This window comes from Cherax quadricarinatus, chromosome 22 (genome assembly GCF_038502225.1).
Source record: "Cherax quadricarinatus isolate ZL_2023a chromosome 22, ASM3850222v1, whole genome shotgun sequence".
Taxonomy (NCBI): domain Eukaryota; kingdom Metazoa; phylum Arthropoda; class Malacostraca; order Decapoda; family Parastacidae; genus Cherax; species Cherax quadricarinatus.
In genome coordinates this window covers 3,119,614-3,139,848 of record NC_091313.1, presented here as the reverse complement: position 1 = coordinate 3,139,848, position 20,235 = coordinate 3,119,614, and the positions used below count along the sequence as shown (strand labels likewise).

The following is a 20,235-nucleotide window of genomic DNA, read 5'->3' as shown; positions in this document are numbered from 1 at the left end:
CTCTTTTCTACACTCCTCTCTTCTCCAGGTGCATACACACTATGACCCACTTATCACATCCGACCCTTATTTTAATCCACACAATCCTTGAATTTATACATATTCTCTCTTCTCCTTCTGTAACTGATCCTTCAACATTTTTGCTACCCCTTCCTTAGCTCTAACTATGTCAGATACTCTTGACTAAATCCCAGTTATTTCTCCCCACCGAAACTCACCTACCCCCTTCAGCTTTGTTTTGATTAGAGCTAGGACATCCAACTTCTTTTCATTCATAACATTAGCAATCATCTCTTTCTTATCATCCACACTACATCTATGCACGTTCAAGCATCCCAGTACAGTGGACCCCTCATTTTTTGTGATTAATCCGTTCCAGAGAGTCTGCTGAAAGTCAAAATTAATGAATGGCAAAAAAGTTTTCCCCATAAGAAATAATGGAAATACAATTAATCCGTTCCAGACACTCAAAAATATTAAAAAAATAAATATTTTTTCCAAATTAAATAAAGATTTACATACAGAAAACAATGAGAAATCAAGTATATGCATATATAAAATACTAACATTACACTTACCTTTATTGAAGACTTCTGGGTGGATGGAAGACGGAAGGAGGGGAGAGGATGAAGGTACACTATTGTTTGGAAGGGGAATCCCCTTCCATAAAGACTTCAGGTACCAAGTCCTGGAGTTACTTCCCTTCTTTGTTTTTTAATGGCACTGGGACCAGCTTGAGAGTCACTCGACCCCTGTCGCACAAAATACCTGTCCAGAGAGCTCTGTTTCTGGCGATTTTTTTTTTTTTAAACATCCCTAAAATGGGACACAACATTGTCACTGTACATGTTGCCAATACAGCCTGCAACAGCTCTGTCAGGATGAAGTTCATCCATAAATGTTTGCACCTTTGTCCACATTGCACAAATGTCCTTAATCATTGAAGAAAGCACTTTTCTCCATCTCCCTTCCTCCTTCTCTGAAACAATTTCCTGAGCTGTGGTCTGTTGCTGTTGCAGATGAAGGTCTTGTAGCTCTGTGGTGGTTAGCTCTTCATCGTGGTTCTCCACCAACTCTTCCACATCCTCAAAACTCACATCCAACCCCATGGAATTCCCCATTGCCACAAACTTTCCACAACTGGCATAAGCTCTTCAGGGTTAGCCCCAAACCCTTCAAAATCCCTCTCTTGTACACATTGTGGCCACAATTTTCTTCAAGCAGAGTTCAAGGTCCGGAAGTCACTCCCTCTCAAACCTTACCTATAAGGTTTATGCAATGGAGGATATTGAAGTGATCTTTCCAGAACTCTTAGGGTCAATTCAGTGTCTGAGGTCACTTCAAAGCACTGTTGAAACACTGCTTTGGTGTACAGTTTTTTGAGGTATGAAATGACCTGCTGGTCCATGAGCTGGAGGTGAGGAGTGGTATTAGGGGGCAAGAACTTCACTGTGATGAAATGAAACTCCTGTACCATTTGCTCTTCTAAATCTGGAGGATGAGCAGGGGAGGAGCAATGTCCATTACCAGGAGGCACTTGAGTTCCAATTTATTTTCCAGGAGGTATTTCTTCACACTGGGGCCAAACACTCCATTGAACCAATCAAGGAAGATGCCCCTTGTGACCCATGCCTTACTGTTAGCCTTCCACATCACACACAAATTAGCCTTGGTGACACTGTTTTTCTTGAACACTCTGGGATTTTCAGAGTGATACACCAGTAAAGGCTTCACTTTGAAATCCCCACTAGTATTACCACAAAACACGAGAGTTAGCCTGTCTTTCATAGGCTTGTGTCCTGGCAGTGCCGTTTCCTCCTGCGTGATGTAGGTCCTCTTTGGCATTTTCTTCCAAAACAGGCCTGTTTCGTCACAACTGCACACTTGTTGGGGTTTGAATTGTTCAGTCTCTATGTACCCCTTGAACTCCTGAACATATTTTTCAGCCACTTTTTTGTCAGCACTTGCAGCCTTGCCATGCCTTACCACAGTGTATGCCAGTACACTTCTTAAATCTCTCAAACCATCAGCACTCGTTGCAGGCATTTTCTTCATGAGATCATGCAACTGCCCTGCCTTTTCACAAATTATCAACTGCATAACACTATCTCTTGCTAACTGTTTTTGGGTAATCCACACCAACAATAACCTCTCCACTTCTTCGAGGATTTATGATCCCTTTTTTATCAGCATATCTACCCCCTTTTGCAACAACAGCTTCCTTGATTTCCTTTCCCTTCGCCATGATCGAAGTGATGGTTGAATGGGATTTGCCATACATCCTGGCAAGCTCTGAAACACACACTCCACTTTTGTATTTTTTAATGACTTTTTTCTTTAATTCGATCGTGTTTCTCACTTTCTTTATCGAACGGCTGGCACTAGCTTTCTTTGGGCCACATGGTTACTTATTTAGCAGTTGGAAGCACAAAAAAGAATGGAATATTATGAAATGTATCGTATGAATGCGGGCGGTGGTCACTCGCTGATAAACAATGGCACACTGAGTGTGAATGGTGCGAGAGACTGGCTTTGTGTGCACGCTGACGCTGGATGTGTTCCAGACGGTCACAGAAGCATGAGGTCAATCACACACCATAAGGCTATATTATACCGAAAAAAGTTGCCGAAAGTCGGATTTCACGAAAGCTGCGGCCACCAAAATACAGGGGTTCACTGTATTATTAGTAGTAAAAATTTTAGCAATAGTAGTGGTGGTAAGTTACATCCCAAGGCAGTGGAGAAGCAGGTGACTCCAAAGTACAAGTTATTTGTGAATTGATCCAGCCGCAGTATTGTGGCTTTTATTCTTCAATAAACTTAAGTCACCTAACAACGGCTGGAGATTATATTGCTAACCTTAGTCAGATTGGCATTTCTCAAGTTTCCTAAATAATATGTACTCCTATTAACATTTAAAATTTAAATATTCTTAAGAGAACATGTTAAGAAATTTATTATTTTTAATATTCTTTGAAATTCTGAATTTTCTGACAAAAATTCTGAATTTCAAATTTGGAGAATCCCTCTAACTTTATTATCAAAATAAAATAAAACTTTCTGATTACTACTATAGTAAAGCATTCAGAATGGTCTATAATTCCATAACTTATATTTAATAATAGAGTACTAAATGTATTTGTTTCAATAATAATATCTGACAGTTTGTTTACACATGGTACATTCAAGATTAAAAAAAAGAAAATGAAATGTCTGAGGAAAGATTCTGTATGTGGGTAAACCTCCAATCCAAAAATAGAAACATAGCCTAAGAATAATATATACTGTATGGACATACCTTGTAAAACAGCTTCAAAGTCACATGCAGATGCTGGTTCTTCCACAGAGGATATTGTTATACCAGAGAATCTATCTCGGATTCCCTAAGAAAGAATATTATCAATAGATTTTTCAATAGAATAAGTATAATAAACAACTGTGATGATTTATAAAAATGCAATAAATTATTTAAAAAGATGTTCCACAAAAGATAAAGCTATTGCAATAAAAACATCCAACATGGGAGAACAAATTTAACATCACTTTCCCCAGGCAAGGAAAACTTATTCAGAAGATTTGAAAATAAATTCACAACCCAGATAACCTTCAAAACATGACAGTCATTTCTATAATGAAACTGAAGAAGAAATGAATCTCAATTCATTTGCTGTATAGTAAATAAAAAAAGTCAATTGAAAAACTTGTTTTAATACAGAAAACAAAGTAATATTTTTTTTTATCAACACATCAACCATTTCCAACCAGGGCAGGGTGACCCAAAAAAGAAGAAACACTTTCACCATCACTTACTCCAACACTGTCTTGCCAGAGGCATGCCGACACTACAGTTAAAAAACTAACATATCTCCACCCCTCCTTCAGAGTGCAGGCAATGTACTTCCCACCTCCAGAGCTTAAGTCCAGCCTAACAGGTTTTCCAGAATCCCTTCATAAATGTTACTTTACTCACACTCCAACAGCATGTCAAGTCATAAAAGCCATTTGCTTCCACTGGCTCCTATCTAACTCCCTCACACATGCTTGCTGCTACCAAGTACTCAACTCAGTGACGTACGTATCTATCAAAACTGATCTCTATTAAACATCAGTGAAATGGAAAGCAAAACATCTATATCAATGATTGTCTTACAAGAAAAGGCAATAGGACATGTTCTATAAGTTAAGGAAACTAAATACAGCAGGGCCCCACTTTACGGCGTTTTGCCATATGGTGTTCCGCTAATACGGCAATTTCAAATTATGACCAAAACTTCATATACGGTGAGCGGTCTTTCTACTACAGCGTGCCCCACCCAGTTTGTTTACATTCTCCATAAGCACATCTCTCTATTATGTCTGGAAGCTTTTCAAAATTTCAAGTGTTTTAAAGTTACTGCATACTTTATATGTACTCTGATAATTAAATTCATGTGTACCTGTACCTAAATATACTTACACACTGTGCTGGCATGCTGGTACACATTAAAATCACCAAGTCTCTCTCTCTACTTTTGACACCAAATTAATAATACCTCTTGGGCGTATTAACCCTTTGATTGTTTTGGCCGTATATATACGTCTTACGAGGTACCGTGTCTGACGTACAGTGGAACCTCAAATTTCGAACTTAATCCATTCCAGGAGCTAGTTCTAAATTCGAAATGTCTGAAATTCGAAGCAATATTTCCCATAAGAAATAATGGAAATACAATTAATCCGTTCCAGAAACCCAAAAATATTCACAAAAAAAATACATTTTATAGAGATTAATTACAGTTTTACATACACACAACAAATGCCATAGTCTTTAATTATGTATAGTAATATAAAATAACATTTTTACTTACCTTTATTGAAGATTGGTGATGGCATCTGGAAGACAGGGAGGAGGAGAGAGGGAGTTGGGGTTATTGTTTGGAAGGAGAATCCCCCTCCATGAGGACTTCTGGTATCAAAGCCCTCTCTGGGGTTGCTTCCCTTCTCTGCATTTTAATGCCACTAGGACCAGATTAAGAGAGTCATTGGACCCCAGTCGCACAAAATAACTGTCCACAGTCGTCTGTTTCTGTCTCACAAAATAACTGTCCACAATCGTCTGTTTGTCTCACAAAATAACTCCACAGTCGTCTGTTTCTGTCTCACAAAATAACTGTCCACAGTCTGTTTCTGTCTCACAAAAAAACTGTCCACAATCGTCTGTTTGTCTCACAAAATAACTCCACAGTCGTCTGTTTCTGTCTCGCAAAATAACTGTCCACAGTCGTCTGTTTCTGTCTCACAAAATAACTGTCCACAATCGTCTGTTTGTCTCACAAAATAACTCCACAGTCATCTGTTTCTGTCTCACAAAATAACTGTCCACAGTCTGTTTGTCTCACAAAATAACTCCACAGTTGTCTGTTTCTGTCTCACAAAATAACTCCACAGTCATCTGTTTCTGTCTCACAAAATAACTGTCCACAGTCTGTTTGTCTCACAAAATAACTCCACAGTTGTCTGTTTCAGTCTCACAAAATAACTGTCCACAGTCGTCTGTTTCTGTCTCACAAAATAACTGTACACAATCATCTGTTTGTCTCACAAAATAACTCCACAATCGTCTGTTTCTGCCTCACAAAATAACTGTCCACAGTCATCTGTTTCTGTCTCACAAAATAACTGTCCACAGTCCTCTGTACATCCTGGCAAGCTCAACAAGTCTCACTCCAATCTCATACTTCTGTATTATTTCTTCACATCTATGGTGTTTCTCACTTTCTTTACCACAGGGGTACCGCTAGCAAGTTTCTTTGGGCCCATGGCAGCTTATTTCACAGCCCCACAAGCACTAAACACAATTAAATAATCATAAAATGTGTGAATGAGATCGCAGGTTAGTGTTCACTCAAGCATAAACAAAGCTAGACTGCTCACGGCGCCTGCACGGGGACACGGACAGAGCAGGCCAGCAGACAGGTCCCGTACCCGGCGGTCCGAAAATAGGGGCGCGTTCGATAATAGGGACACAGTTTGTCCGAAAAAATGGTCTTATTTTCGAAATTTTTCAACGTGATACGTTCGATTTTTGAGGTTCCACTGTATATATACAGTGGACCCCCGCATACCGTTGGCATCACATAATGTTAAATCCGCATACCGATACATTTTATCGCTAAGATTTTGCCTCGCATACTGCTAAAAAAGCCGCTCAACGCTATTCGTCCGAGACGCGTCTAATGTGTGGCCTGAGCCAGCCTCACATGTTCCGCCGGTGGCATTGTTTACAAGCCAACCTCCACGGTAACATCCAAGCATACAATCGGAACATTTCGTATTATTACAGCGTTTTTGGTGATTTTATCTGCAAAATAAGTGACCATGGGCCCCAAGAAAGCTTCTAGTGCCAACCCTGTGGTAAAAAGGGTGAGAAATATTATCGAAATACTGTGGTACCATGGTCAACTGCTGATGCTGCTGCTGCTGTAGCACTGTCAGCTGCTGCTGCTGCTGTAGCACCGTCAGCTGCTGCTGCTGCAGCACTGCTGCTGCTGTAGCACTGTCAGCTGCTGCTGTAGCACTGTCAGCTGCTGCTGCTGCACTGTCAGCTGCTGCTGCTGCTGCTGCTGTGCTGTCAGCTGCTGCTGCTGCTGCACTGTCAGCTGCTGCTGCTGCTGCTGTAGCACTGTCAGCTGCTGCTGCTGCTGCTGTAGCACTGTCAGCTGCTGCTGCTGCTGTACCACCGTCAGCTGCTGCTGCTGCTGTAGTACCATCTGCTGCTGCTGTAGCACCATCTGCTGCTGCTGTAGCACTGTCAGCTGCTGCTGCTGTGCTGTCAGCTGCTGCTGCTGCTGCACTGTCAGCTGCTGCTGCTGCTGCTGTAGCACTGTCAGCTGCTGCTGCTGCTGTAGCACCGTCAGCTGCTGCTGCTGTACCACCGTCAGCTGCTGCTGCTGCTGTACCACCGTCAGCTGCTGCTGCTGCTGTAGTACCATCTGCTGCTGCTGTAGCACCATCTGCTGCTGCTGTAGCACTGTCAGCTGCTGCTGTAGCACAGTCAGCTGCTGCTGCTGTAGCACTGTCAGCTGCTGCTGCTGCTGCTGCTGTAGCACCGTCAGCTGCTGCTGCTGCTGTACCACCGTCAGCTGCTGCTGCTGCTGTAGTACCGTCTGCTGCTGCTGAAGCACCGTCTGCTGCTGCTGTAGCACTGTCAGCTGCTGCTGTAGCACTGTCAGCTGCTGCTGCTGTAGCACAGTCAGCTGCTGCTGCTGTAGCACTGTCAGCTGCTGCTGCTGCTGTAGCACTGTCAGCTGCTGCTGCTGCTGCTGTAGCACCATTGTTGGTGTGGCTTATTGAGAATACCAAGAAATAATTAACCCCAGAGGGTTAGCCACCCAGGATAACCCAAAAAAGTCAGTGTCATCGAAGACTGTCTAACTTATTTCCATTGGGGTCCTTAATCTTGTCTCCCAGGATGCAACCCACACCAGTCGACTAACACCCAGGTGAACAGGGAAAAATGCCTGGAACTAGTGCTCATATTGGTGAACTTAAAGCCAGCAAAGGTTGATTTGAGAGATTTAAGAATCTTAGTGGCATACACAGTGTGATAAGGCCTGTTCTGGAAGAAAATGCCAAACAGGACCTACAGTACCCAGGAGGAAAAGGCACTCCCAGGACACAGTGTCTCATCAGTCATTGCTGCATCTTCAATAAAGGTAAGTGTCATTTATTCTTCATTTAGTAGAGTACTACATGCACAATATATATTGTGCATGTACTACTCTCCTATTGTGCATGTATCCTTCTCTTTGTGTGTAGGAAAATGTATATTTCATGTGGTAAAATTTTTTTTTTCATACTTTTGGGTGTCTTGCACGGATTAATTTGATTTCCATTATTTCTTATGGGGAAAATTCATTCGCATAACGATAATTTCACATAACAATGAGCTCTCAGGAACGGATTAATATCGTTACGCGGGGATCCACTGTACTCATAAATTCTAGCGGCTTCAAATCAAGCAGGAGAAAGCTGGTAGGCCCACATGTGAGAGAATGAGTTTGTGTGGTCAGTGTGTACCATATAAAAAAAATCCTGGCGTACGCAGTGCATAATGAGAAAAAAAAAACTCCGACCGTTTTTTTTAATTAAAATGCTGACTGTGGTCTATTTTCATATAGTATTTATGGTTGTATTCTCATTTTCTTGATCTCATTTGATAGAATGGAAAACATATTATAGAAAAAGAGGTGCTTTTGATTGATTTTACTATAAAAAGAACCTGGAAATGGAGCTCAAAGTATGGGAAATGTTTGATTTTTGCCGATGTTCAAAAGTAAACAAATGATGTCATTTATTTATTTATTTATTTAGTAATTTTAGCATACATACAGAGGTACAAAAAAATACAGGTAAGAGCAGCATGCCAAAGCCACTTATATGCATAGCATTAAGGGCTGGCTTAAAATTAACTTAAGATTAACTAAGCAATGATGTAATCAGTAATAAAACATTATTGTAAACAGATAACAATAAAGCACAAATGAGTATTACAAAGACAGGTCATATGGTTGCATGCATTGCTGTACATTCAGTAGAATGGAGTATTCTGTTAGGTAGTGTATTTAAAAAAATAACTAAGTTAGATTGGGTCCTAGGTTTAACATTTGCGTGATATAATTGTGAGTAACATATAAGGTTCAGTTATTCAGTATTTATTTGGTTTTGAGTGAGTAAGTGATCTTTGAGAAGAGACTTGAATTTATAAACAGGTAGTGTTTCTTTTATATTTACAGGTAATGAATTCCAGATTTTAGGGCCTTTTATGTGCATTGAGTTTTTGCATAGTGTGAGATGGACACGAGGAACATCAAAGAGTGATCTGTGCCTTGTGTTATGGTCATGTGTTCTGTTGAGGTTGGCAAGGAGATGTTTGAGGGGAGGGTTAATATCAGAGTTAAGTGTTCTATGTATGTAATAGGTGCAGTAATAAGTATGGATGTTTTGTATGGTGAGTAGGTTGAGTGTTTTGAATATTGGTGGAGTGTGCTGCCTGTAGTGAGAATTTGTTATTCTAACTGCAGCCTTTTGTTGGGTAATTAGTGGTCTGAGATGGTTAATTGTTGTTGAGCCCCATGCACAAATTCCATAGGTGAGATAGGGGTAAATAAGAGAGTGATAAAGGGCCAGGAGGGCTGACTGTGGAACATAGTGCCGTATCTTCGATAGTATGCCTACAGTCTTGGAAATTTTCTTAGAAATTTGTTGTATATGTGTATGAAATTTGAGTCTATTATCAAGGTGGATTCCTAAGAATTTTCCCTCTGTTAGCTTTGTGATAGGTGATCTGTTTATCGTTATGTTAAGAGGTACATCTGTAGCTCTGTTTCCAAACTGAATGAAGTAGGTTTTGTCAATGTTTAGTGTAAGTTTGTTAGTCCTCATCCAGGTAGATATTTTCTGTAATTCGGTGTTTACAGTATTGGCTAGCGTGACTGGGTTCGGGTGAAAGAAGACGTATGTAGTGTCATCTGCAAAAAGTGTGGGTTTGAGTAATTGCGAAGCATTTGGTAGGTCATTTATGTATAGGAGAAAGAGAAGAGGGCCAAGGACACTTCCCTGTGGGACACCAACTGTAATTGGTTGAGCGGAAGAGCTTGCCCCATTTGCGTACACATATTGGCTTCTGTTGCTGAGGTATGACTTGAGGTAGTTGAGGGAGTGCCCTCTAATACCATAGTGTGACAATTTTACGTGGAGCAAGTCATGGTCAACTGTATCAAAAGCTTTACGTAAGTCAATGAAGATCCCCAGTGGGACTTCTTTTTTCTCTATTGCAGTGTATATATGTTCTAGCATGTGTATAATAGCATCATTAGTATTTTTATTAGGCCTGAATCCAAATGTCATTGTCCAATAAATGTCCAACTAGCCATTCTAATATGCAGTCATGAATGGGTTGATGTTATTTATACAATTATTGCAGTAGTCTGCATAACAGTAAATCTTCTACTTTTTGTTTGAATAAAAATTCAAAATAGAAAGCAAGAGTAATATCAGAGGGGCCTGGAGACATGACTGATGAACAAAGAAAATGTTATTTTAGAGCTAGGAATGTCTGCATTGTTCATTCTGGACCTTATTTTGAAATTTATTTTTATTATCACACTGGCCGATTCCCACCAAGGCAGGGTGGCCCGAAAAAGAAAAACTTTCACCATCATTCACTCCATCACTGTCTTGCCAGAAGGGTGCTTTACACTACAGTTTTTAAACTGCAACATTAACACCCCTCCTTCAGAGTGCAGGCACTGTACTTCACTGAAATTGTCATATTTTTTTAATTTTTGTGAAATTGGCCAAATTGCAAATTTCTGACCAAGTTATTGGGTAGTTGAAATCGGTAAATGGGCAGTTTCTTGTACTCAATCGATAGAAAAAAACGGAGTTCTAAAGAAATAGCTATAAGTTTGGTTGACTGGAACAATGGAATTAGCCGAAAATAGGACTCAAAGTTTGCAAAATCGCCGATTTGTAAATATCGCCGAGGGTGCTAACTTCACGAGAGCGTAATTCCGTCAGTTTTCCATCAAATTTCGTTTTTTTTTTTTTGGTGCCATTACAATCGGGAAAAGATTCTCTATCATTTCATAAGAATTTTTTTTTTTTTTTTTTAAATTTTGCGACACCAGGAGACACCTCAGGATTGGGGGTTGCGACAGTCAAGGGGTTAAATGCCGTATATTACGTTAATATAGATATTTCCATTAATCCACCTATGATATTTTTTCAAAAGTATATAATAAACATGCTACATAACATATAAACATGAAATACATCCCACAGTAAAATAAATTAACATAAATATGAGATATGGTAGCCAGGCGACTTGTAGTCCAACATCAGAGAAAATGTGTACACTATAATATTACTGGGGGTAATATTATAGTGGGAGATGGCCGACTTGTTGAAAAAAAAAAAAAAAAAAAAAAAACTAGAAAATTATTCCTTTTGTATGTAAGTTTATTCAGGTATACACAAATACAATTACATGAGAATGGGAGTGTTTCTCTATTTATTCTACTGTATCAATGTGGAGACAACTTGTACACATTGTAAAGTGTTTGTATTGAAATAAGTCACTGTCTGACTTTTTTGGGTTATCCTATGTTCTCTACACACATGCTGCTATGTATGATAATCTATGTAACTGTATTTGTGTATATCTGAATAAGCTTACTTAATTATGGTATAATACAAAAAGTGTATGAACGAAAACTAGACGCATTTACCTGGTTTGTTTACATTACATGTGGGTGGGGTGGGGAGGGAAGGGCTGCCCTGGCTGGCTACCACATTTCAGAAACCTGACTTCCTACAAATAAAACTCACCTCTCACACTACATTAAGACTACAAATATTTTAAGGTAAGTAATGGGTGTACTGTGTGTGTATTTTACTTTTTATTGTTTTTAATGCCTAGTTCTATTGCTAACTTAATATATGTTAGTGTAAACTTGTTATCTGGCATTTATATGCATTTTTTTATTATTATTATTATCACACTGGCCGATTCCCACCAAGGCAGGGTGGCCCGAAAAAGAAAAACTTTCACCATCATTCACTCCATCACTGTCTTGCCAGAAGGGTGCTTTACACTACAGTTTTTAAACTGCAACATTAACACCCTTCCTTCAGAGTGCAGGCACTGTACTTCCCATCTCCAGGACTCAAGTCCGGCCTGCCGGTTTCCCTGAACCCCTTCATAAATGTTACTTTGCTCACACTCCAACAGCACGTCAAGTATTAAAAACCATTCGTCTCCATTCACTCCTATCAAATGCGCTCACGCACGCCTGCTGGAAGTCCAAGCCCCTCGCACACAAAACCTCCTTGACCCCCTCCCTCCAACCTTTCCTAGGCCGACCCCTACCCCGCCTTCCTTCCACTTCAGACTGATACACTCTTGAAGTCATTCTGTTTCGCTCCATTCTCTCTACATGTCCGAACCACCTCAACAACCCTTCCTCAGCCCTCTGGACAACAGTTTTGGTAATCCCGCACCTCCTCCTAACTTCCAAACTACGAATTCTCTGCATTATATTCACACCACACATTGCCCTCAGACATGACATCTCCACTGCCTCCAGCCTTCTCCTCGCTGCAACATTCATCACCCATGCTTCACACCCATATAAGAGTGTTGGTAAAACTATACTCTCATACATTCCCCTCTTTGCCTCCAAGGACAAAGTTCTTTGTCTCCACAGACTCCTAAGTGCACCACTCACCCTTTTCCCCTCATCAATTCTATGATTCACCTCATCCTTCATAGACCCATCCGCTGACACGTCCACTCCCAAATATCTGAATACATTCACCTCCTCCATACTCTCTCCCTCCAGTGGAAAAAATGGAGTTCTGCTTTCCAGCGATGTCCGCTTTCTGGCAGTAGCCTGTAACCTAACCCGCCATGTAAGTGGGGCCCTACTGTAAAGATAAATCTGATCTAAATCAAAAGTGTTCCATAAAAGGTGGAAAATATTAGCAAGAAAGTTCCACACTGGAAAAAAAAATCAGCTGTAATCATCAAAGACACTGGTCACATGACACATGCAAAAAAATAAAAAAATGACCTTTCATACTCAAATCCGAAGTTATCCCACCTTTTTAACAGCTAGTTCCTTTACTACTGCATTTCAATAGAAAAAAGGGTATGCATTTGAGGCCTCAGTGGTCCCTGTACTCAGAAATAGTATTAATGACATCATACTGTAGAAGAGTTATGGATCCTCCACAAACACAGCCATGAGCAACAGGCAATAGAACATAAAACATACAAAATTCAAACAACTTTAGTTGCATAAAGTAGAATACAGCATACAGCTGACATTGGAGTAATTGTACATGTCATCTGAGTAATTGTACATGACATTTAAGGCTGGCTGACAATGTCAGTCAGCCTTAAAATAAAATTATAATTACTCTCCAGGAAGAGTCAAAGTGCTGGGTTGAAGTTTCTTTTGAGAATTCTGTATACTGTACTATATAAAATGCACAGTAATAAGTGTGGATGTGTTAAATGTTCATTAACCCTTAAACTGTCCAAACGTAGATCTACATCCACATGCGGGGGCTCCAAACGTAGATCTACGTTTTTTTTTTACATGCTTTCAAATGGCGAAAATGAAGGTCAGAGCGCTATGCACATGAACGTAGATCTACGTTTGGACAGTTTAAGGGTTAAGTAGTGATTTTTCAATAGTGGTGTGTGTTTTCTAGAACATGAATGGTTGATTTTTCTAACAACTGATATCTGCTGGGTAACAATGGATTTTAGAACCCCAGGTATAAATATGGTAAATGTGGTAAGGATTCATTAAAGAGCAGTAAAGCAGGACAGAATGAGTAATGTTATTTGGGGAACAAAGTAGTGTATTTTTTAAAAAATGTCCAGTTTTGGAAATTTTCTTAAATACATGTTGGATATGAGTGTTGAATTTCAAGTTGCAGTCAAGATGTATTCCTAAGAAAAGATAAGATACTTTATTTCAGCTTGTACAGAGGTGAATGACATTTAGGTGTTCATGCATAAAGCCCCTTAACCCTTAAGCTGTCCAAACATAGATATACGTTTGCACACGTAGTGCTCCAAACGTAGATCATTTTATTTTTTATTACTTCAAATCGGGGACACTTGGGTACTGCATGGTAGCACAAGTTAGTTTTGGCTCCATCTTGGGTTAACATCATGGCAAACCCCCGTGATTCACCAACGCCTTGTCATATTAACACTCTACTATTCTCGGAAAGTGTAACAGAATGCAATATAGCCACTAATGTTCAAGGAATTAGTAAAACTATTGATGGTAACCCAGATGACCCTCAGCCCATCAATTCTGGGGTGGACAGTGTGGAGAGTGTGGCCAAACCAGACCCTCAGCCCAGTACCTCTGGGGTTGCTAGCGTTACTACCCAAAGGCAACTCCGCAAGAGGAAATTATCATTTTCCATGCATTATGATGTTGACGATAATGAAAGTGATATAGGTGACAATGATGAAATCGATTTTATGCCCATAGAGGATTCATTGAGTGACAGTGATTATCATTATTCCCCAGTGAAATATACTTTTAGGCATCATAACCTACGTTCAGGCTGTGTGCCACATGCAGTTGGCAGCAAGGGTCATGGCAGGTCACGATACAAAACCCCGGCTAGTGACAGTGATCATGAAGGTGAATATGCTGGGATGGAGGAAGAGGTTGGTGGCATGGTGCTTGAACCTCGTGGCGCTGTGGGTGGGCAGACAAAGGACTGCCTGGTACCCTCTCAAGCATGTGCTGCCTCTGCTCCTGTCCCTCCTCCTGCTCCCCCATGCCCCATGCCACAGGTCCATCCTGCACCATGTGACCACGAATGGAACTGGACAAAGTACACCAGTGGAAGTGGTATCATGCCACACTGTCCCATCACAAATGAGTCTACAGTTAAGACTATTTTCAACTATACTTTGATGAGCTGATAATGAACCTGATTGTTACTCAGACCAATGTGTACTACCAATATACAATGGACAACATACATGTTTCAGAATGGTCACGGCTGTGCAGGTGGAAAGATACAACTGCGGCTGAAATGTATTTATTCTTTGGCACTGTCATACTTATGCCACACACGTATAAGAACAATATAGCACACTACTGGTCCACAGATCACTTCATCAGTACTCCAGTCTTCTATGACCTCCTTCCTTGCAACAGATACACTCTGTTGCTACAAATGTTGCACTTCTCAGACAGGAATACACCAAACTGAAATGACCTCCTATACAAAATCAGGGAATTGTTTATGTATCTGAAGCAAAAATTCAGTGCCTACTTTTATCCATTTAAGAACACTGTTGTTGGCGAGTCCTTGATAATTGCTTTGGTATAAAACTCTGTTATGTGTGACTGTGAGACTGTTGGATGTCATTATCTACACAAGGAAAAACACACTCGATGATACAAGGTGCATACTGGGCATTTCTGGGGATGCTGTTCGCAAGATGATACAGCCATACCTTGGCAAGGGTCAAACATTGTTCACAGACAACTGGTATACAAGCCCTATGCTTGCTGATTTCATACGTGTGAAGAATACTGATATATGTGGAACAGTGAGAAGAAGTAGAAAACTCATGCCAAGGTTCACTGGAGGAAGTGTAGTGCAAGCATTTCATGCCAATGACATAATGGCACTGATGTGGCATGACAAACGGGATGTGATGTTGCTGTCAACCATCCACAGAAACGAGGTGGTACAAACAGACAGACTGAGCAAGCACAACAATAAACCTATTGTAAAGCCAGCCGTTGTCGTCGACTATACGAACAATATGCGACTAGTCGACAAGTGTGACATGATGATAGGGTTTGTTGACTGTGTGCATAGGAGTCACAAGTGGTACAGTAAAGTGTTTTTCCACCTTGTGGACATTGTAATGCTCAATGCCTTCAACATGCACGAAATAAAGAGAGGGAAGCAACAACGATATGCAGAATTCACCCTCAATGTTATCAAGCAGATAGCGAAAAAGTATGGTACCACACCTATACCTGCCACTCCACAGTGATCTGTGGCTACATTCTCACTACTACTACTACTCTGCACCTCTCCTTCCGACAGTATTTAAGTCTCTGCACTGTCGCTTGGTCTTCAGATAGTTCCTGACTATGGAACTGAACTTTTCCAGGCTGAGGGACTGACAACCTCAAATTCTACGACTTCAAGGGTGATGGACTGATTACATCGTCTTCACATCTCTACTGTTCCTGCCTACTTTCTGTTTTCGACTGAAGAAGCCTACTGTGTAGGCGAAACGTTTCGGAATAAAGTTGTCTAACTGTTGCATATGTGTCTTACCTAACAACAAATTTTGAGTAGTATTATATACAGTCTCTTAGGTGGTTGTAAATATAAATTTAGGAGTTACAGTGAATACAAGAGAATTGAATTATCCTATTAGCATGTGCTATATGGCTTTTATCAGGATTAATTTTTAACCCTTAAACGGTCCAACCGTATATATACGGTTGAAAAAAAAAAATCATTTTTTAAAGAAAAAAAGAGCACATTGTGCTTTTATTATTCCTGAATCCAAACTGACAAAGGTTTAATATGTTGTGTGAGACGAGGTAGGAATAGATCCGTCTACGAATTAATTTTTCAAAGATTTTAGAGAGCAGTGGTAAGTTAGATATTGATCTATAGTTAGTCAAGTCAGCTTGGTCACCTCCTTTATGGATCGGAGTGACCCTTGCTATTTTGAGGATTGTTGGGAAGGTAGATGATTCAATGGATTTGTTAAAGAGTGTTGCAATAATTGGTGACAATACTTGAGAAGCTTTTTTTGTACATAAAACCAGGCAAGTTGTTTATGTCTCCTGCTTTGTTTTTAAGGGTGTTGATGATGAGCGAGACTTCTGGTGGGTTGGTTGGAGCTAGGAATAGTGTATTTGGGTAGTTACCTATGAGGTAGTCTGATGGATGGGTGTTGGAGCTTGGTATTTTGTTCGCTAGATTTTTTCCTATGGTGGAGAAGAAAACATTGAGTCTGTTTGCTGTTTCAGTTGGTGTGAGTAGGGGTTCGTCTGATTTTGTTAATTTGATTGTTTCGTTTTTGGATAACTGTTTAGTTCCAAGAATTTCAGATAAGTGATCTGGAATGCATAATATGACACTAAGCAAGGCATACAAAATAAAAAGGAACAGTTTTAGAAGTTTCTAAGAGTCTGACCTACCACAGATCATACATTGTGACAAATTGCTAACGAAACAAAACAAAAAATTTATTTCTATAAAGTGGAGTGCTGTATATTATGCAATTAGGGTAACTGGCATATATAAACTTGTATGCAGAAAGCCCCTTTATTATGCAAGACATTTCAGGAAGCCTTAAAACTAAATTATGAATACTAGTACAGCCTCTCCTCACTTAGCGTCATACTCGTTTACTGACACCTCGGACTTACGACAGGCTCTCTGACCAGTATTTATACCTAAATAATGTATATTAGAGCAGATTTCCTCTATTCTGTTTATTTCAATATACAGTACACTACTGTATAAACATTTAAACATACGTATGTATATCAGAAATGTTATAAATGGTGCAAAGGTGACATTAAAACAATATCAAAGATGGTTGACACAAACTCACTACCATTATAGTATGCTCCTCACTTAGTGACGAATTCATTTAACGACACGATCTTAGGAACGGAACTCCATCATTAAGTGAGGAGAGGCTGTATACGAGAATTAGAATACACCTACCATCCGACTTACGACTGAGTTCGGTTCCGAGAAACCGGTCGTAAGTCGAAATGGTCGTAAGCCGAACTTTACTACTGAATATCAACAAAGCATTTTTGTAATGACTTTGTTTTATTTTGGTATTTCATGTTTTACTTTACTTTTCATGTTGTTAGTACTGTATTTTATACTGTAAGGTTTAGGATAAACACTGTGTACAACACAAATAGTTGTTTATTTCCCAGAAATTTGGCATAAAAAACACGGTCGTAAGTCGAGTGGTCGTAAGTCGAGCAGGTCGTAAGTCGGATGGTAGGTGTACTGTACTTAGTTTTTAATATTAAAGGTATTTAGTAATTTAATAAAAAAAAAATTCTAACTAGATACACGAGTTGAAGGAATGATACAAAGACTGTGATCAGACAGAAATGTACAAAACACATTCCACAAGGTGAGTTTGGAATAAAGGGTCCTTGTTTTGAGTGTAGCTAGTTATAATAATAATAATAATATCTTCATTTCTATAAGTACACATACTACTATATAGCCCATTGTTATGCAGAGCATTTCGGGCAAATTAAGTCAGTTTTGCCCCAGGATGTGATCCACACCAGCTGACTAATACCCAGGTACCCATTTTACTGATAAGTGAACATGAACAGCAGGTGTTTTGTGGAAACACATCCTAGTGGTTCCAGCTGTACCGATGAATTGACCCCCAGACCTCAGTGTGTGAGATGAGTGCGCTAGGGATCGAGCGAGCTGTGAGAAAGCTGTAAATGCAAAGAAAAAAATGTTTTGGAGAGAAGAAAACCAAGATATGAGTTGTCTATGAGTTATATACCATCTGCCATGCATTAACAACCCATCTTATTCTGCAGCTACAGTCTCACCTGATTTCCTCTATAACCTTCCCATCTGTCATATGTGACTATGTGACTTGGCATTAGGGTCAGCAGGAGAAATTTCTTATTAAAAGACTTGAAAGTGAGAGGAGAGAAAAGAGAGAAGAGAAACAAAGGAGACAAGAAAGAGAAAAGCAAGAAATAAGAAGAGAATGAGTGAGCACGTGTGTATGTGACTTGTGATATGCGAGTGTGAGTGTGCATGCTTACACACATGAGAGGGAGGCTTATTTTATTGGAAATGTGAGATATTATTGCCTGCTGCTTAAATCTGTACTCCAAAATTAAGCAGAAATTATTTATGTGCAAGAGGGACTACTCTACTATACTAAAATTTCAATTGATTACGTATTTCATTTCCCATTACACTCAGCAACTGCAATTCAAACTCATCTGCAAATTTTACTGTATTTTAATGCAGCATTAAGTGTCATGTTTATATAATACAGAATCACATGGAACCTCACAGGTTTATTTGTTACATTGCTCGTCACTAACATGTGCCCTGGTTTCTGGAGAACCAGGCAATGTCATTTATTCTCATGGAGGACAAGTTGGACTTCAAGAAGGTGGGACTCTAGAGTACATAAGCAGTAAGAATGGACCCAGTACAATACTGTGAATGAAGAGGTTTGTAAAAGATTTAGAAACCATGACACAAGAATTCATGACATACTGCACTACAATACATGAGCAATTATAGTTATATTTATAAGGAAGCACTAAACCCTAAGGGTCATACAGCACTTGGGAATGGAACAGGTGAAGATCACCAAATTTAATCTCGGGAGGGAGAGAATTGCTTCAATTCTTACCTGGAGTTTACCTGGAGAGAGTTCCGGGGGTCAACGCCCCCGCGGCCTGGTCTGTGACCAGGCCTCACCAAGAGCCTTCACCAGCATCAAAGCATTAAGGTGAAAAAGTTACAAAGGAATGAACTATGGATTTTGAAGAGCACTGGGTCAAAATGGGTGTTCGCTGCTCTACACCATAAAAAATAAATGCATCTGTACTTAAAGCTATACAAATTAAAATCCCATCAAAAACAAAAAAAAAAAAAAAAAAAAAAAGTCATGCCGACAATAAAGCAAATACCATCACTCAAGTTAGAAAACTGCACATCCTTTAAAAATCCTGTCATTGAACACACACTATTGCCTCAGCATGCATTTGCAGTCAGGTGAACGTGTGGAAAAAAAGGAATACCAGTTTTCGTCCCTCCACAGCAGCAAATAACAAGGTCTTGCACGATAAGAGTTTAAGAGTTACAATAATGACTGCATCGACGAAGAGGAGCTATACTATGGATATGTGTTGTACACATCAGAATACTTTAGGTAAATTTGGTACATGCAAGATAACAAATGTAATTTTTGCTGGTATAGTAATTACTTATCAATTACCTTGAACTGTACAGGAGCATCCATGTTGCAGAACAAGGGGAACTTTTTGTACTGCCGACTGACAACAGGACCGGTAGTAGTCAGCTGAAGCCTTTAGTAGGAAATGGTAATATGTCCTCAGTCAATCAAACACTTAATCTGAAGTTCAACCTTAACCTAATCTTGGGGTTCCATGTTTATTACCCCTGCAAAAGCAAAAAAAAAAAATGCCTTAGTCCATACAATTAGATGTACGTACTAATTTCTCTTACAGAATTCATACTGAAATTCTCTAACTGTACATGTACTTTTTTTTTTTTGGTACTTCTATCAGAGGTTATAGTAGAATTAGTACTGAAAGAGTTGAGGTAAGACACAGTAGGAATGCAGAGGAGCAAGAATGATTTAGGAAGGACAGGTGATTTCAGATATTTGGGAGTTGACATGTCAGCGGATGGATTTATGAAGGATGAGGTTAATCACAGAATTGATGAGGGAAAAAAGGTGAGTGGTGCATTGAGGTATATGTGGAGACAAAAAATGTTATCTATGGAGGCAAAGAAGGGAATGTATGAAAGTATAGTAGTACCAACACTCTTATATGGGTGTGAAGCTTGGGTTGTAAATGCTGCAGGCAGGAGGCGGTTGGAGGCAGTGGAGATGTCCTGTCT

At 39.7% G+C, this 20,235-nt stretch overlaps 1 protein-coding gene across 1 annotated transcript in view; it reads right to left on the bottom strand.

The window, feature by feature from the left end:
- The window catches only part of LOC128689775 (uncharacterized), a 73,648-nt gene extending 53,835 nt beyond the window's left edge, over positions 1-19,813 (bottom strand). Inside the window, exons 1-2 of the mRNA XM_053778235.2 lie at positions 19,586-19,813; positions 3,299-3,383 (exon numbers count right to left, since the gene is read on the bottom strand). Of these exons, the coding sequence (XP_053634210.1) occupies positions 3,299-3,383; positions 19,586-19,609 (109 nt within the window). The 5' untranslated portion in view covers positions 19,610-19,813. The remainder of the gene's footprint in view (positions 1-3,298; positions 3,384-19,585) is intronic.
- Positions 19,814-20,235: the final 422 nt, after the last annotated feature.